This window comes from Camelus ferus, chromosome 2 (genome assembly GCF_009834535.1).
Source record: "Camelus ferus isolate YT-003-E chromosome 2, BCGSAC_Cfer_1.0, whole genome shotgun sequence".
NCBI classification, from domain to species: Eukaryota; Metazoa; Chordata; class Mammalia; order Artiodactyla; family Camelidae; genus Camelus; species Camelus ferus.
In genome coordinates, this window is record NC_045697.1 from 83,870,557 (window position 1) to 83,893,512 (window position 22,956).

The 22,956-nt window shown below is 38.7% G+C and overlaps 1 protein-coding gene across 2 annotated transcripts in view; it reads right to left on the bottom strand.

The window, feature by feature from the left end:
* SEC24D (SEC24 homolog D, COPII coat complex component) overlaps positions 1-22,956 on the bottom strand; it is a 95,443-nt gene that overhangs the window by 49,075 nt on the left and 23,412 nt on the right. For both annotated transcript variants that reach the window (XM_032462503.1, XM_032462499.1), the window contains exons 7-8: positions 17,480-17,591; positions 10,033-10,160 (exon numbers count right to left, since the gene is read on the bottom strand). In XM_032462503.1, the coding sequence (XP_032318394.1) occupies positions 10,033-10,160; positions 17,480-17,591 (240 nt within the window). The remainder of the gene's footprint in view (positions 1-10,032; positions 10,161-17,479; positions 17,592-22,956) is intronic.

The following is a 22,956-nucleotide window of genomic DNA, read 5'->3' on the forward strand; positions in this document are numbered from 1 at the left end:
AACATCTGATCCCTGGATGGAGATGACTCTGAAAAAGAGGTCCTAACCGTAGCATGGCTCCTGGATTGTCAGCTGCTTTTTAAATTCTCTTGGAACTTGTTCAGTATCCAATGCAGCATGTCTGCATAAACTAGATGCTCAGGAAGTGTTGGAGCACAGAACTCTGCATGAAAATCTTATCAAATTCCTTGGCCTCAAAATTCTAACTGACTCCGGTACATCAATAATATTGTATAATGAAAATACCATATTAAATATTTATTTAGTGCAAAAATATTCTAGGAATAGTTTTAGATCTTGGGAATGATATAGTGAGGAAAAGTTACATGTGGTCCCTACCCTCATGGAAGCTAATGGGAGAAAGACAGGAATCAAACACATAAACACAAAGAGGCACAAGGAGAGCTCCAGGGAGTATAATGTGGGGTATCAGAAAGCTCTCCCGAGGATGTGACTTTGAACTAAAATCTAAAGTGAATAGGAACTACCTTGGCTAAAAGGACAGGACAGTGTATGGGAGACTGAGGGAAAATTATTCCAGCAAATGCCCATGAAGCATCTAATGAAAAAACGAAAGCTACAGAAATGTCTATATAATGCTGGGTGCTTATCTTTAAATAGTAAAAATAGAAAACAATGATATATTGTCAAATGACAGAGACCATGCAAAATTTCTCTTTTTAAATACAAATGAGTAGCTAACTCGTTCCCTTGTATACGAATAGAATTGTGGCATCCACATCCGTCTCCTCTTTCTTTCTACACCGGATTATGTAGCTGGAATCACTGAAGGGGTGTGATAATATCCCTCTTAGACGTATACACTTCAGGTAAATTAAAGTTACTGTATTTTTCCCACTTCTCTTCCTTGCACATGGTAGACACCCAAAATCAATGATGGTTGGATTAAATGAAATTTTCCAAAGAGGACTTTAATATTGTACAGCAAATAATCAGAGCAATAATGATAGAGAGATCATTTCTTATACCAACTTCTTCTATTTTTAAACAACTAAGAGTTAAGTAATGTTATAATTTTAGGAGAGAAGTGAGGTTCAGAAAAGTTGAGTAAAATGTCAAGGTCACATTGCTGGAAGTGGTAGAGCTGATTTGTGCACCCAACTCCATCTGACACTCAAATTCCTGCCTGTACCCCGTTACCTGTAACAATGTTAACTCCTGACAAAGGATCGCTCCCCAAATCACGCATGTCTCAGACAAACTTGGGTGCTGCATTCAAACATTCCATAAAACAATAAAAAGCACAGATTTGCATAGGGCTTTCTTTTTCTTCCTTCCTTAAAAATAGGACTTTATTGAGGTGTTTTAGCCTTTTCTTTAGTGAGAACTGTTGCTCAGGAAACTTTCAAGTGAAAATCTTCTAAACTTTGGCTTTCTCACACTTGATCAGTCAAATTTATCAACTGCATAAATTTTAAGTCCTTGTATTATTATCTAAATATCCACAAAATCTGACTGAAGTTAGGACTCATGAAGCAGGGTATAGATCGTGTATTTCACTGATTCTAAAATCCCATCAATTATAAGGGACATCATCAAAACTTCCAACTGAACATGACATAATGCCAAGAAGTCACTGTTCATAAGATATATTCCCATTTTGTAAATGTTAAAATGTGAGAAAATGTGGGCCTTAGAGATGGTGACAATGATAGCAAGAGGCTCTAACATACGTCCTCTCCCATGGTGGCTCCTCATGGATGCCCAGCGTTCAGCATCCAAGGAGCCTGGTGTTCCTGGCTCCTATGTTACGGATGCTGTACCCTCAACTGCCAGGCACTGAAGGTCATAAAACCCACACTGAGATTCCCTGAAAATTAAACCAAGGAAGAATGTTTCCTTTTTTATTCTTGTTTCTCCTGAAGTTAATAAAAAAAACCAAAGATTTACATGAATAATTTTGTGATTGAGAAAATAAGCTTGGGGCATTCGGCTTCTAAATTGCAACTTAAAATAGAATTCTAACAACCTTTGCCCTGACAAATGTGACCCGCACCCCACCCTGCCCCCTGTACGTCTGCTGTAAGACCATTCTAAAAAGGGATAACATTCTGTTCTTCAGCTGCCAAACTTTTTCATAGTACTTTTTCATAGCACTATATGAACAATGGCCAAAATCCTTAAGGGATAAGATTCAGTTTCCAAAATAATTCTATATATTAAGCATTTTAATGTTGTACTCACAACTCTATTTCTACATGAGTACATACATTTTAATTTTCCAAGTTTTTATGTTAATACTTGTAAAATTCTGCATTGAAGCAAACAATTTAAGACTATAACCACATGTTAAAAATGGATTCAGGCTTTTGAAGCTTTCATTTTAAAAGAATTTAAGATCTAAGTCAAAGTTTAAGTTCTTTAAAGGGCACGATATTATGCAGTAATAAGCTTAATTTCAGAGCGTATGTATCACTAAAGCTAGCTGAACTGGGACTATATGAAAAAATGCACAGTCTCACAATCTTCACGTGCTTTTTAAGTGAATTATATTATTATATACTATAGATTTCTTATACTAAAAGTATAATATAAATGAAACCACTTTGGGTTGGGTTGTGCAGTAAGTTCATATGAATCTCCAAAAACATACAGGATGTGTGACAAATCCATGGTAATCCACGCTGAATGCCCAATAAAGAGGAGAAAAGTAAAGTAGACACCGGCAGACTTCTAGATTTAGGACATCAGAGCCAGACTACTTCTTGGCAACGGAGGCCCGAGTCACAATACAAGACACGGCGGAGACCTAAAGTCATTTCCTGGCTCCTAACCCAGAGTTCCACTTACTGGCCACTCTCTATTGTGCTTTGGAGAAAGTAGCCCATTTTTATTGGTTTCTGAAATATCTTTGTATGATCAAAAATTCTTCCTACCTGTTTTGCTGTTCTGCTCTTTACAATGAAATACAACTTCTCTCATTAATGTGATAGAATATATTGATATGGGTAATTATTAATATGTGATAGAATATATCTATGACCTCACAAACAATTTTTTCTTTATCCAGAGTTTGTTTGAAGCCTAAAACACCTAGAAGTCAACCACTGTGCCACAGTTCTGTGGTTTGGCTTGTCTTTGTCCTTTAAATGTCCATCCAACCCTCAGGAGAGCGCATTTACTCAGCTAAGACCTTTACCATGTGCCCAGCCCACTGCCAGGTTCTGTCTGCATGGCCTTCACCTTCGAGAAGTACTAAGCAGTAGCTTGAAGTCAAAAGACTTCAAGAAAATAGGTCTCAGATGGACATGTCAGGATAACTCACAAGCTTGCAGGAACTAGAAGCCCAATGCTAAAACTAGTGCCAGCAAGAAAAAAGGAATGCTATCCTATGTGTTTAACCAAATAAAACCTCAACGAGCTCCTTTACAGCCAGATGTTGCTGAAAGAACTTGATATTTGGCATCTCGAGTTCCAGCAGCATTCTCATTAGCTGTATGACTTTAATAGCCCCAGAACGTGTAGAACTTCTACATCTATAAACTCAGATACACACCTGCTTCATAAGCTGCTATTCTTCCTAAGAAAAGCTGGCACACAGACAAAATACTACAGTGGGGCAGAATTTTTCTTCCTTTGGTGCATTAAGCAACAGTGGAAACTCTGCCAAAACTCTGCCAACTCATGCCAGCAAGAGTGGCTAAGTCGAATGCATGACCAAGCAATCCCTTCTGCAGGTGAGGGATGTGGAGGTCATGTGTCGGTGTCAGATTTAGTCTCTGACAGTCTTTTCCTATTTTGTTAACTCCATTTGTCAGCTCACTGACATCCCTTCCTCTTTCTTTCCAATGGCATCTTCTTCCTATCTACCGCATCTATCAGAATATGAACGATCATGAAGAAAAAACAAGCAGTATTTAATAACAGCAAAAACGTCAAACGTCTTTATTCATTAAGTCATAACTAAGGTAAAATTTCCCTGAACCAAAATTCCAAAGAACGAGGTTATTCCCATCAGAGCCTTTTCCACCTTGTACAAAAACTAGCTGTGTACTAGCAGATTTTCTGTAAGTTCTAGACAAGAATAACTGGTCTTGTTTTTCTCCATGTCTCTAAAGTCCAGCTCAGTTCCTACAGAGTAAGTAGGGGATTATAAATCAAGTGAAGTTTAAAGTCTTGGATAAAAGTTTATCTGATTAAATTAATTCAATAAGAAAGGAAATTAGTTTGACTATGATATCCGTTTATAATCTAAAAAAAATACACACAGATATTCCTGAATCTATTCACAGATGGAGTAAAAGCTTCTGCCATCTGGTTTATAGGTGAAATTACTTCATTTCATATATAATTAGATGATGTATGCACTTATCCAAAATGTAAAGATTTCCTATGTTAAAGAAATGCAAAATTAGTGATAAACTTCAGAGCCTGCACTGGAAATCTATGCCATTTCTACCTCACCTCAGTTCTTAAAAATACAGCATCAAAAATAAAACCACAGGTTACTAAGCAAAAGAGTTTCCAAGATAACTGATTACTTTTGTTGAATAAATACCTCATAGTTAAATTATATTAAATATGGAAATGAGTTTCACTTAAAATTCATACCAAAAAAGTTAAAATTTATGAACAGAATATGAAATATTAAACACAGATGACATAGATATGCCCTTGGAAATAGCATACATCTCCAAAGCAAATGCTCACAGGGAACATTCTGCTTGGGTTAGGTTTATTTTTATAGTCCGTTGCTAACACAATGACATGCTTTAAAGGTTTTGTCAAACAACAGAACTGACTTTAAAAAAAAAAAAAACAACTGTACTAAATAAATTCTCCTGATAGAGGTCAAATCAGGATATTTTGAAGGTTTTTTTTTCTTAATTGCAGTAATCGTGGCAGTATTATTCAGATAAGGAAAAAAATCCTAAAATTTTACTATACCTAAAAATAAGTAAGTAATTTATTACAGAGGAAAATAAATTAAAATGCCATTCACAGCGAGAGTAACAGTATTCATGTAATCATTTACCTTCAAGAAACATTTTAAAACTTACTTCCTTGTTTACAGGTTGTAAATATCAAAAAATTAGCACGTCCCTTATTTTCTATTATTAGCTATAATTGTTTAGTTTTGGGCTTCTGGCTTGAGCATTAAAATGCCATTTATGGATACATGAAAGAATGAACAGGTTTAGGGAGTAGACATCGAAAATCCACTTTTGAACATGTTAAGTCTGAGGTTTCTGTGAGGATACCCAAGGAGACATTTCAGAAAGGCACGTGGATCAGCGAGTATGGGGCTGCAGATGTAGCATGAAATGAATGAGCAACAGCACAGTGACTTAGAGTCATGGACCTGGGTATCCAACTGCATGGCTTGGAATCCTAACTCTGTCACTTAGTAGCCACTGGCCTTAATGAGTTCTCTAACTCTGTGCTTCAATTTCCTTATATCTAAAATTGAATAATAAACAGGTGGACGTGAGGATTAAATAAATGAACACACATAAAGGAACGTCTAATTGTGCTCACTGAGTGCTAAGTTTTGACTATTAATATTCTCCCCAGTAACTCTAGTAGCTGTTACAGATGATATGCAGTCTTTGAGGGGACAGAGAGTCTGAAGACAGAGAGGAGACCCCAAGTCCAAGCCTTGAAGAACCCCAAGACTAGAAGTCAGGAAGACAACAAAGGGAACCAAAATGCTCCCTGCCTGTGAGGTAGGAAAAATACACCCGGCAGGTGTCATGGAAGCCACGGACGGGAGGCAGTCAAGAAGGCCCAAGTCCTTGGTGACCTAGACTCTCACCCAGCCAGCTGGCACCGTGCAGCAAGGAGGGCTCCCTAGTGCTCGTGACCCTCCACATTCAGGTCCAGTTAGATGCCCAAAGACGAAGAAAATGTCTTTGACGGCATAGTCTTTAGGAATTTTCTTCCTGGTGTTTTAGCATCCCATTAAAAATTTTTTTTCACCTCTAAGTCTATTTCAACAAATAGAAGTATTTTTTTTTAAACAGAGAATGTCTTCATTAACCCAGGAGACACCATAAGAGATAGTAATCCTTCCAAAATACAACATTTTCATTAAATATTCTTATAATTTTATTCATCAATTATACCTCCCTGTCTACACACACACACACACACACACACACACACACACACACACAATTGAGTAATCCTGTTTTTGAAGGTCTAAGAAAAAAGGAAGGGCTTCTGTAGAGATCCGGAATAGAGAAAATACGTATGTGGCCAGTAGGTAGAATCTTAGCAACATTAAAAGACTAGAGTGTGTTATTTTCTCAAGCACAGCTTCCCCCTAGGTCAGATTCCAAAAATAAGCCATCACTCTAAACTCATCTGTTTATTACTTTGAAAAGTTTCACTAAAGGAAGCCCTTATGCTGCTGAGGAGCTAGTATTTGGTTCGATCAAACAACTTAGACAATTAGAAAGCATACACCTTCAGTGTGTGCATGAAATGTGTATAGACATTTGAGGGGAGGCCTGGACTAACATCTGAAACCTTTTTTCCACCAAAAGCCCCCGAAATACCAGGTTTCATTTTCAGGAACGCATTACTGAAAGATAATTTCATGGTTACTATTAAATGGTGATAACAAGAAGGTGGTCACACACTCTGGTCTCGGGTCTGAAGAACCGTTGAGTTTAGTGCCATTCCATGCAGGCCTGACCCAGGGCAGCTGTCTCATGGGGAGGGGGCAGGGAGCAGAGCCTTTTGCTGGTATGCAGCTGAAAACTGCAAATTCATTGCCACGAACAAGGCACACTGGAGCTAACCCTGCCTACATCCCATATTGAGACAAAATTCTGTTGCTGCCTAGACTTCTTTCAAGGTAGAACTGTCATCTTTTCCAGACTGAAAATAACAAGTCACTAGAGAACAACTCAGACAGCATGGGAACGAGCCGGGTGGGGAGGGCACATCTGCAGCGATCCCATCCCCTGGGGGGAGTCATTCTTCCAGGTACCCTTATGTTAATATATTTCCCTCAACTTTAGGATTCATATTTTTAACTTCTCACATTTCTGAAATCTGTATGCAACTTCAAATGGACACATACAGTTACAGCAGTGTTTGTCTTATTAATATATCATGTTACACAGCTGTTACAAAGAGTGGGGCATCTCTATAGGTAGCAACATGGGTGGAATGCCAGACATATTAACTGGAAAAAGTAAAGTGTGGGGAAGAGTGTGCATGCTACACTGCCACTTATCTGTTTGTTTTAAAGGATGGATGCTCATATGCTGTTATATGCATATTTCCTTTCTAGAAGGAATCACAAAGAACGGGTAGATTGTCTGTAAAGGGGAGGAAGAGGACCTTTGTGGTCTGTGGGGTAGGAAGGGATCTTTTTTCATTGTATACCCTTTCCATCTTTTGCATGTTGGTGTTTTACTTATTTAGAAGTAACTGACCCATTAAAAAGCAAAAAAAAAAAAAAAAAACTACTACATGTTGTTATGGATACATGCATATGAAGTCAATATGTAAAATCACATATGGGAAGAGTACATATCAAATTCATTCGTGTTTGTGCCTGAAATGGGAGGAAAGAGAAGAATGGCTTGATTCGAGGACACATCCTATGTGGCTATGAAGTTTTAAATCTCAGAAAATGATCTTAAGCAAATATGACAAAATATTAACTTTTGTTAATGATGGTGGTATGTACAGGAGGGTGATATAATTCACTAGGACTTTAAATTTTGCTCAAAGGATAAATATTGAAATAAAAAATATATCTCATGGATACTACGACACAGCCATCAGAACTACTAAAATTAAAAAGACAACAATACCAAAGGTTGGAGAGGATGGAGAGCAACTGGAACTCTGATCAATGTTAAAAGGACTGTAAAATTGTACAAACACTTTGGAAAATGGTCTGGCAGTTTCTTATAAAACTAAATAAACATGTACCTCATTAGCCAGCAATGTGCTCATGGGTATTAATCCAAGAGACAATACATGTCCCTGGAAAGACTTGTAGTAGAATTATTTATAGAAGCTGCTTTATTCACAAAAGCCTAAAAGCAGAAAAGCCCAGGTGTCCATAAACAAACTGGTATATCCATACTATGAAATACATTTCAGCAATAAAGAAGGAACAAACCACTGATATACTCCACATCATGATGGCTCTCTAAAACTTTATGCTGAGTGAGCGAAAGAATGCATACTCTGCAAGCCTATTTATATGAAGACCTAGAACAGGCAAAACAAATCCATGGTGGAAAAAAGTCAGAACAATAGTTGTTGGAGGAGGAAGGTTGTGAGAAGGGCTGGGAGGCTGACTGGGTAAGGGCATAAGATAACTGTCTAGGTTCTAGGGTGACAGCACAGTTCATATCTTGATAGAGGTTTGGATTACACAGGTGTATGCACTTGCCACCATTCAGTAAAATGTTTAATTATGACATGTGCATTTTATTATAAATGATTTTCACCTCAAAAGGAAAAAGAATCTGTAATCAAATATTGAACTCTGGCTAATGCTATGCCTGCTGGACTGTTTAGATGACAGTGTACTGATATCTGCAATTTACATTGAAATGCATAAAAAAAAGATGGCTTGATGGACAGATGGATCAGTGTGTGATAAAACAAGTATAGTTAAATGTTAATGGCAGAATCTAGGCAGCAGGTATATGGAATATTCTTTCAGATTTTTCTGTATGTTTGAAAATTTTCATAATAAAGTATTGAGAAATAGCCAGTTAAAATAACTAGTTATTATTTAACACATGTATATCACATATAGTATGGATCTCTTTGTCATTACATACTGGTCTATTTTACGAAGCATGGAGATTTTAAAGAGAAATTTATGAGCATTATATTAAATTTCTGGGACCATCATAGAAAACATCATGCCTAAAATAAGTAAATACTGAATGCACTTCTTGGTTTACAAATATGAGACCATACTGCATGTAAGACTGGCTTCTAAGAACAGCCCAGTCTTCTCTGCCCAGCTCTAACCAGTTTCCTGGACTCCCCAAAAGAAGAGAGGACAGGATTCTGCCACACTCATAAGAAGAGTGAGTGTACATCTCAAAGGAGATGAAAGCCACTTTGCACGTGGACACCACGCCCGTCCCCGCTCTTTCTTCCCTCCCGGGGGGAACATAAAGCAGGCCTCCCTCCCCTTCCTCCACCACTTTACCCCCCATCCCAGCTGGCATGGCCAGCCCAAGGAAGGGTACAAATCTCTTCTCTCTTACAGATGCTCTGCCTCTTGCTCATGCGCATTAGATCAGGGACCTCAAAGGATCACTGGACCCAAGCTGAGGTTTAAGTGGGGAAGAGAATCTGAGATGTTAGCTTTTAGCAAGCTTACAGGACCACTGCAAGATGGCTACAGTCAAAGCTCCAGCCAGAAGTAAGGCTTTTCTTCACCTCCTATCCGACGGGCTCTGCTACAGTACCTTGTGTCTGTCTCAGTGTGCATGTGGGTACTCTCTACTCAGGGACGTCAAAAGGAGGAACGGCAACTGCGCTGAGTGGACATCTTGATCACAGTGTCTACTGACAGCATCATAGTATCAGAAATTTTCAACATACACCACTTCTTGTCTTTTTCCCCACTTAACTGTAAATTGGGCACATCTTTCCCATTTGAAACAGACAGATTTATTTACCTTAGCTTTCTAATCACGCTGACTTTAAGTAGGAGTTTATGAGCATGTTGGCCCAGTGATTACTAAAGCAGCTGCAGTAAGACCAAGGACCTTAAGGCTCTATTATCTTCCTTTACCAGAACACCTAGATATTGGGGCCCTGGACTAGGGTATAAGGGCCTCACGAGAGGTCTTGGTATTTGTCACTGTGTGGCAGCCCATATTTCCTGTGTGTGTGCTTGTTACAGTAGGCCAAAAAGTGACCCAGTCCATCAGTGTTTGGAATACAGGATGACAAAGGACATAGTTTGTCAGATTTTTGCTTTCTTATTTTTTTGAATCATGCACGGGAAAATAATGATGAAAGGAGAACTTGGGAACTGATAAATTACTGAATTGCTATTTTTATCACTCTTACCTCGTTTGAAGGAATCGTGGCAAAGGGTTTGATGACCGCAGCTAATGGGAGCTGAGCTTGCTTGGCCATATCTGACGTGCACGGGAAACAGTATGTTGTGCAGCGGATGTATCGAGGACTAGCATTGCCTGAAACATTCAAAGTGCACGCTTAAGATCTGCTTAGAAGAAAAGCTGCCCTATAGTATTTAAATATTTATAAAGGTACTTCTAGATAATGAATTGCCTTATTTGTAAAACTTTATGATTTCTTAAAAACAAAAGTAGTATTGTGTAATTCTACAGTCTGTTTTCCAGGGACACTATAGTTTCTTGTAAAATAAAACACTCTGAATTCTACAGCAAAAGTAGAATTTTAAGTTTATTATTATTATTTTCCATAAGCAGGGTATTGATATAGCCACTCATCGACTCAAAAGGTGTTTAGATTCAGTGGAAGAAATAAAGCAAAGGCCTAAAACATAAGAATACAATTTCTTCTTCACCCTCTTCTATCAGCACATCTGCTATGGGAAAGGTGAGCATCCGTTTACCATCTCATATCAGCAAGGTACACTTTGTCTAATACAAACCCACTTGACCATGTCTTTTTTTTTCTGAAACTTGAAATTCAATTTAGAAATGAATACAGAAATATAATTTTTTAAAAACCCTAATCTATTTTTAAAATACATTACATTTCCTGAACAAATTTTTTTCATGGCATATGTGAGTATTAAAATAATATCCATGGCATGGAGAGTATTTTTAAATCACTAGAATAACTTACCTAAAATAAATTTTGAAATTGTAATACATTTTGACAAAAGAACGTAATTATCAAATATTTATTGAGTGTCTACTAAGTTTCAGACACTGTCCTGGGTGCTTCCTTGTAGAGCTTATGTTTTTGCAGAGGGACACAAACAATAAATATTCAGCCTAATAAATGAGTAAATTATATAGGGCCTTAGAAGATGATAAATGCTACCAAAAAAGTGCCTCTGGTTAACGGGTACCAGAGTGGGAGGCAGACTGCAATTTTAAATAGTTACAGAGTTGGTCTTATTCAAAAGACAATATTTGAGCAAAGATTCCAAGGTGGCAAGGGACTGCCCAGCAGGCACCTGGGGGCAGGGTGTGCCCGGCCTGGCTGAGGAACACCCAGGGCTGTGTGGCTGGAATGGGGAACAGCAGCTGGTGAGGAGTCAGGGAAGTAACAGAGGCCAGATCAGGCAGACGCCTGAGACCATGTTAAACCCTCTGGCTTTTATTCCGAGTGAAATGAGGACACATGCCAAGCTCTGAGCAGAAAAGTGTTGTGATCAGGCTGACTCTACCTATGGTTTGAGGATGGACTGTAATGGGGAGAAGAACCAGTTTGGAGGCTGTGTAGTAACCAGGTGAGAAGTGGTGATGGCAGGGACCAGCCTGACAGCAGAGCAGGTGCTGACCAAGTGGCCAGACCCCAGACATCTCTGGAAGGCACAGTGACTTACTTGTCGATGGGCATGATGCATGAGGTGTGAATGTGGGAGATACAAGAGAAAGACAGGGTCAGGGATGACTCCAAAGTTTCTGGACTGAGGAATCAGAAGCATGAAGCTGCCAGCAACTGAAAAGAGAAAGGCTGCAGGAAGAGAAGAGGTTTTAATGAGTGCATGGGTGGAGATCAGGAATCTGGCTTCGAACATGGCCATTTGGGGAATCTAGTGAGCAATCAAAAAGTGATGCTGAGTAAACAATTAGATAGATGAGTCTTGGCACTGGGCTGAAAGCTGAGCTGGAGATGCACGTTTGGGAGTTCTTAGCATATAGATGGCCATGAAACTAAATTAAAACCACCCAGGGAATCATTCTGAGGACAGAGCCCTGGAAAAGGACAGAGGCCAAAGGAAAAGGAGAAATCAGCTAAAGGACAGAGAAGGAAAAAAATGAGGGAGTCTGGTGTGCTGGAGGTGAAGTGAAGAAAGCTCATCAAGGAAAAGGCACAATCATCTATGCCAAGTGATGCTACCAGGTCAGCGTGACCCACTGGGTAACCAATGTGGAGGGTGCCGGAGACCCAGAAGAGAGAATTGTGGTGGAACTTGGGGCGGGGCGAGTGAGGAGGTGGGGTGGGGTAGGAAGCTTCCCTAGAGTGAGTTTAAGAGAGAAAAGCAATAGGGGAATTGGCAAAAATCCCTTCAAGTTTTGTTGTAGACGGGAAAGCTGGTAAAGGAAGTGGATCAAGAAAACACTTTTATTTTTTAAAACAGGAGAAAGTTTTTTAAAAGACGGTAATAAATTGTGTAAAAATAAAAATATTGATGCTATGAGAGGAAAGACAGGAGACTTATGGTAGCAATATGCTCGCGTAGCGCACAGCCGGAGAGGCTGGCTTTCCGCTAGAGCACGTTTATGGTCCCAGGACACGTTTCAACAGGGACGATGTGATGGCGAGAATCCGTGGAAGTTCTCTCCTGATTGTGCAATTTTCTCAGAAAGGAAGAAGTAAGAGCAGCTAAAAAAAAGGATGGGAGGTTACAGGTTTCAGAAGGGACTGTGAAACAGTTATTAAAGAGACTGGAAAAGTGAAAGGACTTGGGAAGTACAGTGTGCTGGGAAGTCTATGGTCCTGAACTGATACAGACCTTGCAGCATGGCTGTGAGCCTTTCCCTGGTCACGTTTTACCACAAAGGGGCCCTGAATGAGGGGAAGGCTTGACCTAAGAAAGCTGTTTCCTTTCATCTTCAATCTATTATTGCTAGATTTTACACTTTTTAGAACCACCTAGAAATCTGGATTTTTACATAGACCATTCTGATTTTTATATAATGGCAACTAATTCAAATAGAAACAAAACAGAATATTCTGTATGACAAGTTAACATGACTGTAGGCTAAATCCAGAGCCTTCTGGGCTCTGCTGCAGAGGGTCTGAGAAAAGGGAGAAACATGGTACTAACAACAAAAATAATAACAGTAATTACCCATGGGTTAGGCATCATTCTCAGACTGTTATATGTAAATTCATTTTAGTCTCACAATCGTCTATGAGATTGATACCCTCATGACCCATTTTATAGAGGAGGAAACTGAGACACTGGGAGGTTACGTGACTTACCAAAGTCAAAGGGTTAGTAAATGGCAAAAGTGGTATTAGAACCTATCAGACTTCTCTACTACATCCCAGGTAAGCTGCTCTGGGTCATGAAGGCCTTGAATTCTGGATGAGGAGTTAAGACCAATCTTTTTTCCCCATGGGCAATAACGTGACATTTTTAGAGCAGTATGATCAAATAAATACTTGAAGAAAATTAATCTATTCAAAATGTAATGAACGAAATAGCATATGATATCACCTATACGTTGAATCTTAAAAAAAAGACAAACTTATTTACAAAACAGAAACAGACTCACAGACATAGAAAACAAACTTATGGTTGCCAAGGAGGTGGAGGGGGTGGGAAGGGATAAACTGGGAGTTCAAGATTTGCAGATACTACTATATATAAAATAGATAAACAACAAGTTTCTACTGTATAGCACAGGGAACTATATTCAATATCTTGTGCAACTTATGGCTAAAAAGAATATGAAAATGAATATATGTATGTTCCTATATGACTAAAGTATTGTGCTGTACACCAGAAATTGACACAACATTGTAAAGTGACTATACTTCAATAAAAATATATTTTTAAAAATGTACTGGACGGCTTCTGGGAGAAGGAAAAAAAGATCAGAGACAGGTAGACGGGCCACTGCTCTGCATCCACATGAATACTAAACACAGGGTATGACAAGGGTTTTGGCAGCAAGAATAGAAGAAAAAGAAATATTAGGTAATAAATGTAAACATGCTTGAACCCCTATTATTGTATATTTCACATAACTTAGACAAAATCTACCTCGTTATTGTCGTCATGCAATGTTACACATACTGGGAAATAAGAATTTTTGAATATTTTAAAGAGTATTTTAATTTTTCATCAATTTTCACTAGTCAGCACTGCCAATATATTGAAATTAAGTATCTGTTATCTTTAAAAAGGTATTTTTTTACAGTTAAATAGGCATATGAATAAGCTCATGAAGGTGACTAAACAAACTTGTTTCAAGAACATAACGCACACAAAACATGAAGTTTTAAAGAAGCAATGGAGAATCTGTTTTTATAAGCAGGTATGCAAAAGTGGGGCATGAAAGGAATGGTTATAGTAGACAATTCAGCAGCCTCGGTGATTTAAGATTTAAAACTCTGAGATGCTTAATAAAGAACCTTATGGGATAATCTGACTAAAAAGCATTCAATAAATTATTCATTCAACAAACATTTATGACGCTAAGCCCCATGCTAGGGGCCTAGAGGCAGAAGAGAGTGAAGCTTCGAGGTAGGAGAGAATGATAATGAAACAGATAATTCAACATGGCTGGCAAGGCTCACAGAAGAGCAAATCGGTTAAGAAGTGGCCCAAGGGAGGCAATGAGTCTGCCACATGGGTCAGAGGTGACTCAACAAAGGACGCAGTACTTAAACACAGCCTTGTAGGATGGGCAGGAGCACGGACCCAAGGGACAAGATGAGTCTTAAATTAGACCCTGCAGCCAAAGGCAAAGGAGTAATGTTCTTAAAGTAGGTGCTTCTCCTTATTGGCTCTGCTACTAACCGGCTGTGTGGCCCTGGGCAAGTTACTTAGCCTCCCTGGGCCTTAGTGCCCTCACATCTGTAAAGTGAGAGAGCAAAGCAAACAAAGTCTGAGGTTCCTTCTGGCTCTACATTTTATTTCTATTTGTGAATTCCTGTGAATTATATGTGTCTCAGATCCGGATTACATCCTACAAAGTCAACTAGTAAGAATTAGCAAATAAGCCAGTCAGACGAAGGGGCTTCACAGCAAAGGGGTGCCCTCTGTGCCAGGCAGCTCTCTCGTGTTGTCAAGGGCCGGGCTGCGGGCTACGGAGAGATGACGACGATCTGGACCCCGCCACCTCCTGGTCCTCCCTTCTCTCCCTACTCCTGCCTCATATTCTTTCCATACGTGCACCGTATGATCCAGCAGTTCTGCTCCTGGGTATACACCCAAAACTACGGAAAGCATGGGCTCAGACACTTGTACACCAATGTCACAACTATGAGTATTCACTGCAGCCAAAAGGTGGAAACAACGAAATGTCCTTCAAAAGATGAGTGGCTAAACAAAATGTGGTATACGCATAAAAGTGAGTACCATTCAGCCCTACCAAGGGACGAAATTCTGATACATGCTACATGGATGAACTCTGAAAACATCACGCTAGGTCAAACAAACCAGGCACAAAAGGACAAACTTCGTATGAATCCGCCTATATGAGACACCTAGAGGAGGCAAATTCGTAGAGACAGAAAGGAGAACAGGAGACACCAGGGGCTGGGAGAGTGGAGGAAGGGGGAGCTACTGTTTAATGGGTGTCAGTGTAGGATGATGAAAAAGTTCTAGAAATGGATAATCATGATGGTTGTACAACACTGTGAATGTAATCAATGTCACTGAGTTGTACACTTAAAATTATATTAATATGGCAAATTTTATTTTATGTGTATTTAACCTCAATTTAAAAAATCACCGTATGTTCAAAAAGAAGACAAAAACAAACAAAAAAAACCTGCACTTTCCTTAACACATACACTCTCTCCTGCCACCAAACCTTAGCATGCCCGTCTCTGCCACTTGGCAACCTTCTCCTCTCCCATTCTCTCCACTTTTGCTCTGGTTTATACCTCCTCACTTAAGACTCCGTTTAGTTGTCCCCACTCTGGCAGGACAGGCTGGGTTGTCTGGTTAGTTACCTCACACTTAAGTTCCCATGGCCATACGCCATTTATCCTTCCAGTATAACATTTATCACACTGGATTAACATTTGGCTACCTTTCTCCCTGCCAGACTGTACACTCATTTAAGAATAGAACCATGTCTTTTATTTCTGAACAGAGCAGTAAATGAGAGGTTAAGAACATGGGTTCTAGCATCAGAATACCAGGGTTCAAATTCTAGCTTTACTTTCCACCAGCTACATATCTTGGGTAAGTTACCTAGGCATTTTGTGCCTCAGTTTCACATTCTGTAAAATGAGGATAATATCAATGCCTATTTCATAAAGTTATGCAGGGGGATTAAGTGAATTAATCCACATAAAAAAAATAAAATAAATAAATATTTTAAACACTAATGTAACACTAACTTGGGTTGAAATGAAGCTTCCACTTCTGTAGGTCAACAATAATAGCAAAAAATCAGCAATTTCATTTAGTCCAATCTAAGTGCTTTACAAATGTGAATTCATTTAACAAATTTGAATGGATTCTGTAAGTAGTCAGGAAGAAATCATTTTTAGAATAGGAAATGAAGTGATAAATTATGTTTTAATACTAATATCTGTAACAGTAACATCATCTGTAGTTTATATCACTTGTACAGGTCTAGCACCCTACATACATATAAGCATATTTACACGTGTGCGTACACACACACACACACACACACACACAGAGTCACCTCTATTCTTCACACTGGCCCTGCAGGGGAGGTCTTAATCCTGACATCTCACAGAGGGTGACACTGGGGTTCAGGGAGGTGGGATGAGCAAAGCTCAGGACAGTAAGAGGGGAGCCTGGATGTGGGTGCAGATGTGCAAGGCTCCCAGTCAGAGCTCTTTTTGCCTCACTGCGCTACCTGCTCTCTAAGGACAGTGCTGAAGGCAGCACAGTGGATGGACTAAAGAGAAGGGAGCCCAGCTGGAAACTGGCTGGCTTGACAGCTGTGAGATGATGATACACTCGTTTGTATGCCAATGTCATATTTCTAGAACTGAGTTACGACCCATTAAAATGGTATACTCAGAATCTGAGACATCACATTTCATCAGGCTGTATTTTAACTTGCCATCAACAACAGAATAATATATTCTCAGAAAGATCAAACAAGGCTTGACAGATGTATAAAACTGATAGCAGATGTGGGACAGAGTCAGTAGAGACAAAGCTCAGCCTTTCCCCATCCAGTTCAAAAGTGGGAACACAGAACCCCAAATGTTAAAGGACCTGCTGGAAAACATCACTGGGGCTAGAACCAGGTCTGCGGACTCAAGTATGCAATCCCCTACTGCTCTGCTCATGCCGCCCTGCCAGGTGTCCGCTGTACTAAATAAAGTAAACCAAAGTGGGGCACAAACAAATTTTAACCCATACATTAAAATTTAAATTTTCTTAAACTGCTATATTGTGCTGTATCTCACCAGAAACTCTAGACCTCTACAGGCAGAGAACAGAGCTCAGTTGACAGTACCTTCTCCATGCTTGACTGACTGATAGCAAATTAGTTTCTGTTACAAGTTATACAGGGCTGCCCACCAGAGACAGCATTACTGAAGACTGTCAGTATTTTTGCTTAAAAAAATAGTGAGAAATACTAAGACCTCTATCAAAAACATAACTGAAAAGAAATACCTTGGTCTTGTATCACACAATCTGTAGTGACGAGGGGAGGGATCTGGCCTCTGGTGTTGGTGGCATAAACTTGTCCCCCTCTGGTGGCTCTGTCATTCTCGATCACCTGGATCTGATAAATAAGATATCAAGAGCAAGTTAAAATAAGTTAAGACTCCCCAACATTCCCCTCTCAATAGTCATACATACACAAAACAGCATTTTCTAAATCCTTTCGATTCATTTCAGATCAAATTCTCATTGAGAACCTATCATGTCTTCAGTTCCACTTTTGTTTACTTTCACAATTTTAGATGAGTAGCTTCCAAGTTCTATTCTGTAATAACCTGAGCTCTGACCCTGATCTTCCAGAGAACTTGATTTTTATTCAATTTGTTTCTTGCGATCATGGGTAAGAATATTTTAGAAAAAGATTCTTGTAGGGAAAGAAATTGAAAATAACTTTTTCAAAGAAAATACTTTTTTTTTTTTTTACAGTTCAAACACTTAAAGTCTAAAAATAATTAAATTCAGAAGAAATGATTACGAAAAGAAGCCTTAACTTTTCCCCTCAAATCCCTCTTGATCTTCAGTTTGCCTTTCAAGTTTCACCCGCCACACCCCTGCTCCTTGAGACATAAGAAACACACAATATCAAGTTTGCAGTTTTTGCCTGTTGTATAAAAATCAGAAGAAACAAAAGCCCCTAAGTTTTGTCCTTTAGTTTGGAAACATATTTTTCTACTAAAACAGTTATTAATGAAGAATATAGAGCTAAAATATTGTCTTTCTGTTGTAACTATCTAGGGATGAAAATAATGAGCAAAATCTAGTTGTGTGGAGCCAAGAAGAAATTCTAGTAATAAGAGGATCTTCCTCTTCCTCTCTATCTTCTCCCTGCCCTGACTTCCTTCTTCATAAAAGAGACAACAGACGATGGGACAAAAAAAAAAAAAAGAAGAAGAAGAAGAAGAAGAAGAGATAAAAAGAAGAGGGGAAAAGGGAGAAATGAGATGAGTGCCCACACTGGAATATGCAGCACTGGAGTATATGCAGTTTTTACAGTCCTAACACAACTATTAACACGACAGGAGAGAAAGATGGAGGAGTAGAAGGACACAGAGCTCACCTCCTCCCACAAATACATCAAAAATATACCTACATGTGGAACAATTTTCATAGAATAGCAACTGTGAGCTGGCAGATCTCTTATACAACCAAGAAAGATCCCCACATAACCGCATAGTATGAAAGGAAAAAATAAAAAGGAGGAGGAATCAGGACAGACGGTGTGCCCCTGGGAAGGAGCTATGAAAGAGGAAAGGTTTCCTCGCCCTGGGGACCTCCTGCACCTGCTGGGAGGTCTGCTGGGACAGTCAGGGAGTTGGAGAGGCCTGTACCTCACTCGGGAGGAGTGTGCAGGTGCTGGTTTGCTGGTGGGCAGGGTAGAGAGGGACTGACTCTGACAGCTGCCATGTCCCACACTTCCCAGCCCAAGACACACACCTGCTGGTATGCAAAGTGGCTGGGCACTGAAACTCTGACTTCAGCAGACAGGCCCAGGGAGGGGATTTGGTTTGGCTGCACAGAGATAGCCCAAGGGGACTGGAGTGTGCTCTAGGCTGCCATTGTTGGCACATGAGGATGGAGCGCAGGTCTGCCATAGGGGCCCCACTGTCAACATGCTCAAGGCGGGGTGCAGCTCTGGTGGCAGCGGGCTTTGGAAGCATGCACACAGCAGACATGGGGCTGACATCCCAGCTGATTATCAGCACTCTCACAGTGAGGGCTAGTCAGGGTGGCAGTACCAGCAGCAGCAGCCTCTGTGGGCGAGCACACCAGGTGGCAGTCAGCGTCACAGAATTGTACATCCCTGGCAGAAAGCTTCTGGGGAAGAATACGCAGTAGCTCCTTTTCCAGTGGGAGTGCTCCAGTCCTGCCGTCCTTACTCTGCAGCTCAGAACCAGATCTGGGGGCTTCTACTTAAACAACTAGGGAGCAGACCCTGCCCTGATAGCCACAGAGCAAAGAGGAGGCCCCACACAACAACCATTGAAGGCTCTGGTCACCATAGCACCAAACACACACCCTATTGAGGGGACAACAACCAGCACACTCTGAGGAAAGATGTGGCAGGCATCCATACCAAAAACAGCCCTTGCACCAAAAATACTGGACTCACACAGTCTACACAGGGATGCTCCCATATAAAAACAGCCCTTCAAGACCACAGTAAATAGGTGTTTCTCCTAAATTCATAGTCAGAGAAATTTAAGTAAAATGAAAAAGAGGAACTACTCACAATTAAAGGAACAAGAAAAATCCCCTGAAAGAACGAACAATAAAACACACCTCTCCAGTCTACCAGACCTAGCATTCAAAAAGGAGGTAATAAAAATGTTAAAGGAATTAAGAAAAATTATCACTAGAAATGCAGAATACTGTAACAAAGAACTAGAAACTGTAAAGAGAAACTAACCAAAATTAGCTCAACTGCCGGTATATAAATTTTAAAAACAATCAAAATTTTTCAGTAAAAGCAATTATAAACAAAATGAACAGCAAAAGAATAAATATGAAGATGTAAAATAAGATATCAAAATCACAAAATGTGGGGGAAAGGAGTAAAAAATGTAGATCTTTTAGAATGTGTTTGAACTTATATGGATATCAGTCTAAAGGAAGTAGATAAGTTTATGGGTTAACATACTCGAAAAACATGATAACCACAAATCAAAAATATACAGTAGATTACAAAAACCAAAAGGAAAAGAAAAAACAAGTTTTTTTCTGTGTAGCACAGGGAACTATGTTCAATATCTTGTAATAACCTTTAATGAAAAAGAATATGAAAATGAATGTATGTATGTGTATGCATGACTGGGACATTGTGTTGTACACAAGAAATTGACGCACTGTAACTGACTGTACTTAAACTAAGAAAAAAAAAAAAAAAGGAAAGGAACTCAAGCATAATACAAAAAAACTCCCCAGAAAACAAAACAAAACAAAAAAACCCCATCAAACCACAAAAGCAAAAACAAAAAGAAGAAAGGAACAAAGAACAACTACAAAATCAATTGGAAAATAAGGTTTAAAATGGCAATAAATATACACTTACTTTAATACTTACATACTTACAATAATTACTTTAAATGTCAATGGACTAAATGTTCCAATCAAAAGATAGAGTGGCAGATTAAATAAACAAACAGGATGCCTACAAGAGACCCTCTTTAGGGCAAAAGACACATACAGATTGAAAGTGAGGAGAGAAAAAGATATTTCAATCAAATGGAAACAATAAGAAAACAGGGGTAGCAATACCCATGTCAGACAAGACAGATTTTAAAACAAAGCCCATAAAGAAGAACAAAGAAAGATACTGTATAACGATATAGGGATCAACACAAGAAGAGGATACTATACCAGTTAACATATATACACTCAGTATAGGAGCACCTAAATACACAAAACAGATACTAACAGACAAAAAAGGAATACATCGATGGGAATACAATAATACTAGGAGACTTTATTATCACACTGACATCAATGGACAGATCTTCCAGGCAGAAAATCACTAAGGCAATAGAGATCCTAAATGACACAATAGAACAGTTGGACTTAATTGATATCTACAGGACACTACATCCAAAAAATCAGAATACACATTCAAGTACACACGGAACATCCTCTAGGATAGACAACATACTAGGACATAAAAAAGCCTTAACAAATTTAAGAGGACAGAAATTATTTTAAGCATCTTTTCAGAGCACAATAATATGAAAATAGAAATCTACTACAAAAAGAAAAATGAGAGGAAAAAATGATTACTAAGCAATATGCTACTAAAAAGCCAACAGGTCAACAATGAAATCAAAGAGGAAATCAGAAAACACCTTAAGACAAATGCCAATGAAAACACAACCTTACAAAATTTATGGGATGTAGGAAAAGCATTTCTAAGAGGGAAGCTCATTCCATTACAGGTCTTTCTCAAAAAACAAGAAAAATACTAAACAATCTAACATACCAAGAGAATTAGAAGAAGAACAAACAAAACCCAAAGTCAGCAGAAGGAAGGAAAGAATAAGTATCATTGAGGAAATAAATAAAATAGAAATTAAAAAAATAGATGGAAAAAAAACCATGAAGTGGTTTTTTGAAAGGATAAACAAAATTGACAAACCTCTGGCCAGACTCACCAGGAAGAACAGAGAGCACCCAAATAAAGAAAATGAGAAATGAAAGAGAAGAAATTACAACTAACACCAAAGAAATACAAACAACAATAATAATAACCTCTAAGAGATTACTGTGAACAGTTACATGCCAACAAATTAGACAATCTAAAAGAAATGGATAAGATTCCAAAAACATACAGCCTGCCAAAACTGAGTCAAGAAGCAATAGATAATTTGAAGAGATTGATCACTAGATGTGAAATGGAAACTGTAATTTAAAAAAACTCCCTGCAAACAAAAGTCCAGTACTGGATGGCTTCACTGTGGAATTCTACCACACACACAAAACACTGATACCTATCCTTCTCAAACTATTCCAAAACACTGAATAGACAAGAACACTCCCAAAGTCATTCTGTGAAGCCACTATCACTCTGAAACCAAAACCAAAGACATAACAAAAAGAAAAGAGAAAATTATAGGCCAATATCTTTAATGAATACAGATGCAAAAATTCTCAACAAAACATTAGCAAACCAAATCCAACAATACATAAAAAGAATTATATACCATGATCAAGTTGGATTCATTCCACAGTTGCAAGGATGGTTCAACATATGCAAATCAATCAATGTGATATACTACATCAACAAAAGAAAAGACACAACAACACGATCATTTCAATAGATACAGAAAAATCACTTGATTTGAATTCTTATAAATTAAGGATATAGAGTATGCTCCAAACACAACTACTATAAGATAAAAACTAGACTAAAAAGTTACCATGGCCAAAGACAAGAAGCAAACAAAAAAATCAAAACACTGTAGTTACATTCTATATTTAAACCACAAGGTTAACTGGAGTAGTTTTCATATTATCAATATTTATTGTCATCATTTCAATCAATGAGTTCAATGTAACAGCAACGTAAAAGTCATAATAATCTATATATTTAACATAGTTAGCGTTCAGTCTTCAAATAGACTCTATTTCCAGAAAATTTATTTTAAAGTAGCCATTTGCAACTTACAAAGCACTGCCTCCCAAGAAACAATGTCCTTGGTGGTAATTACATTTCCAAATTAATCAACATCTTGGCTAGAATACTACAAAGAGAGTAAGAAACCTCACAGTTCTAGTAATTCCTAAAAATAGACTTTTTTTTTTAAACCTCGAATACATGTTCTCGGAAAACAGCTTAGAGATAAAATAACACACAGAAATATCAACAGAGATTTTGCCTGTGCCTCAGTTCTTAAAGGGTTTCTATTTGATGACAGTGACTTTTGCTAATGCCAAAGCTA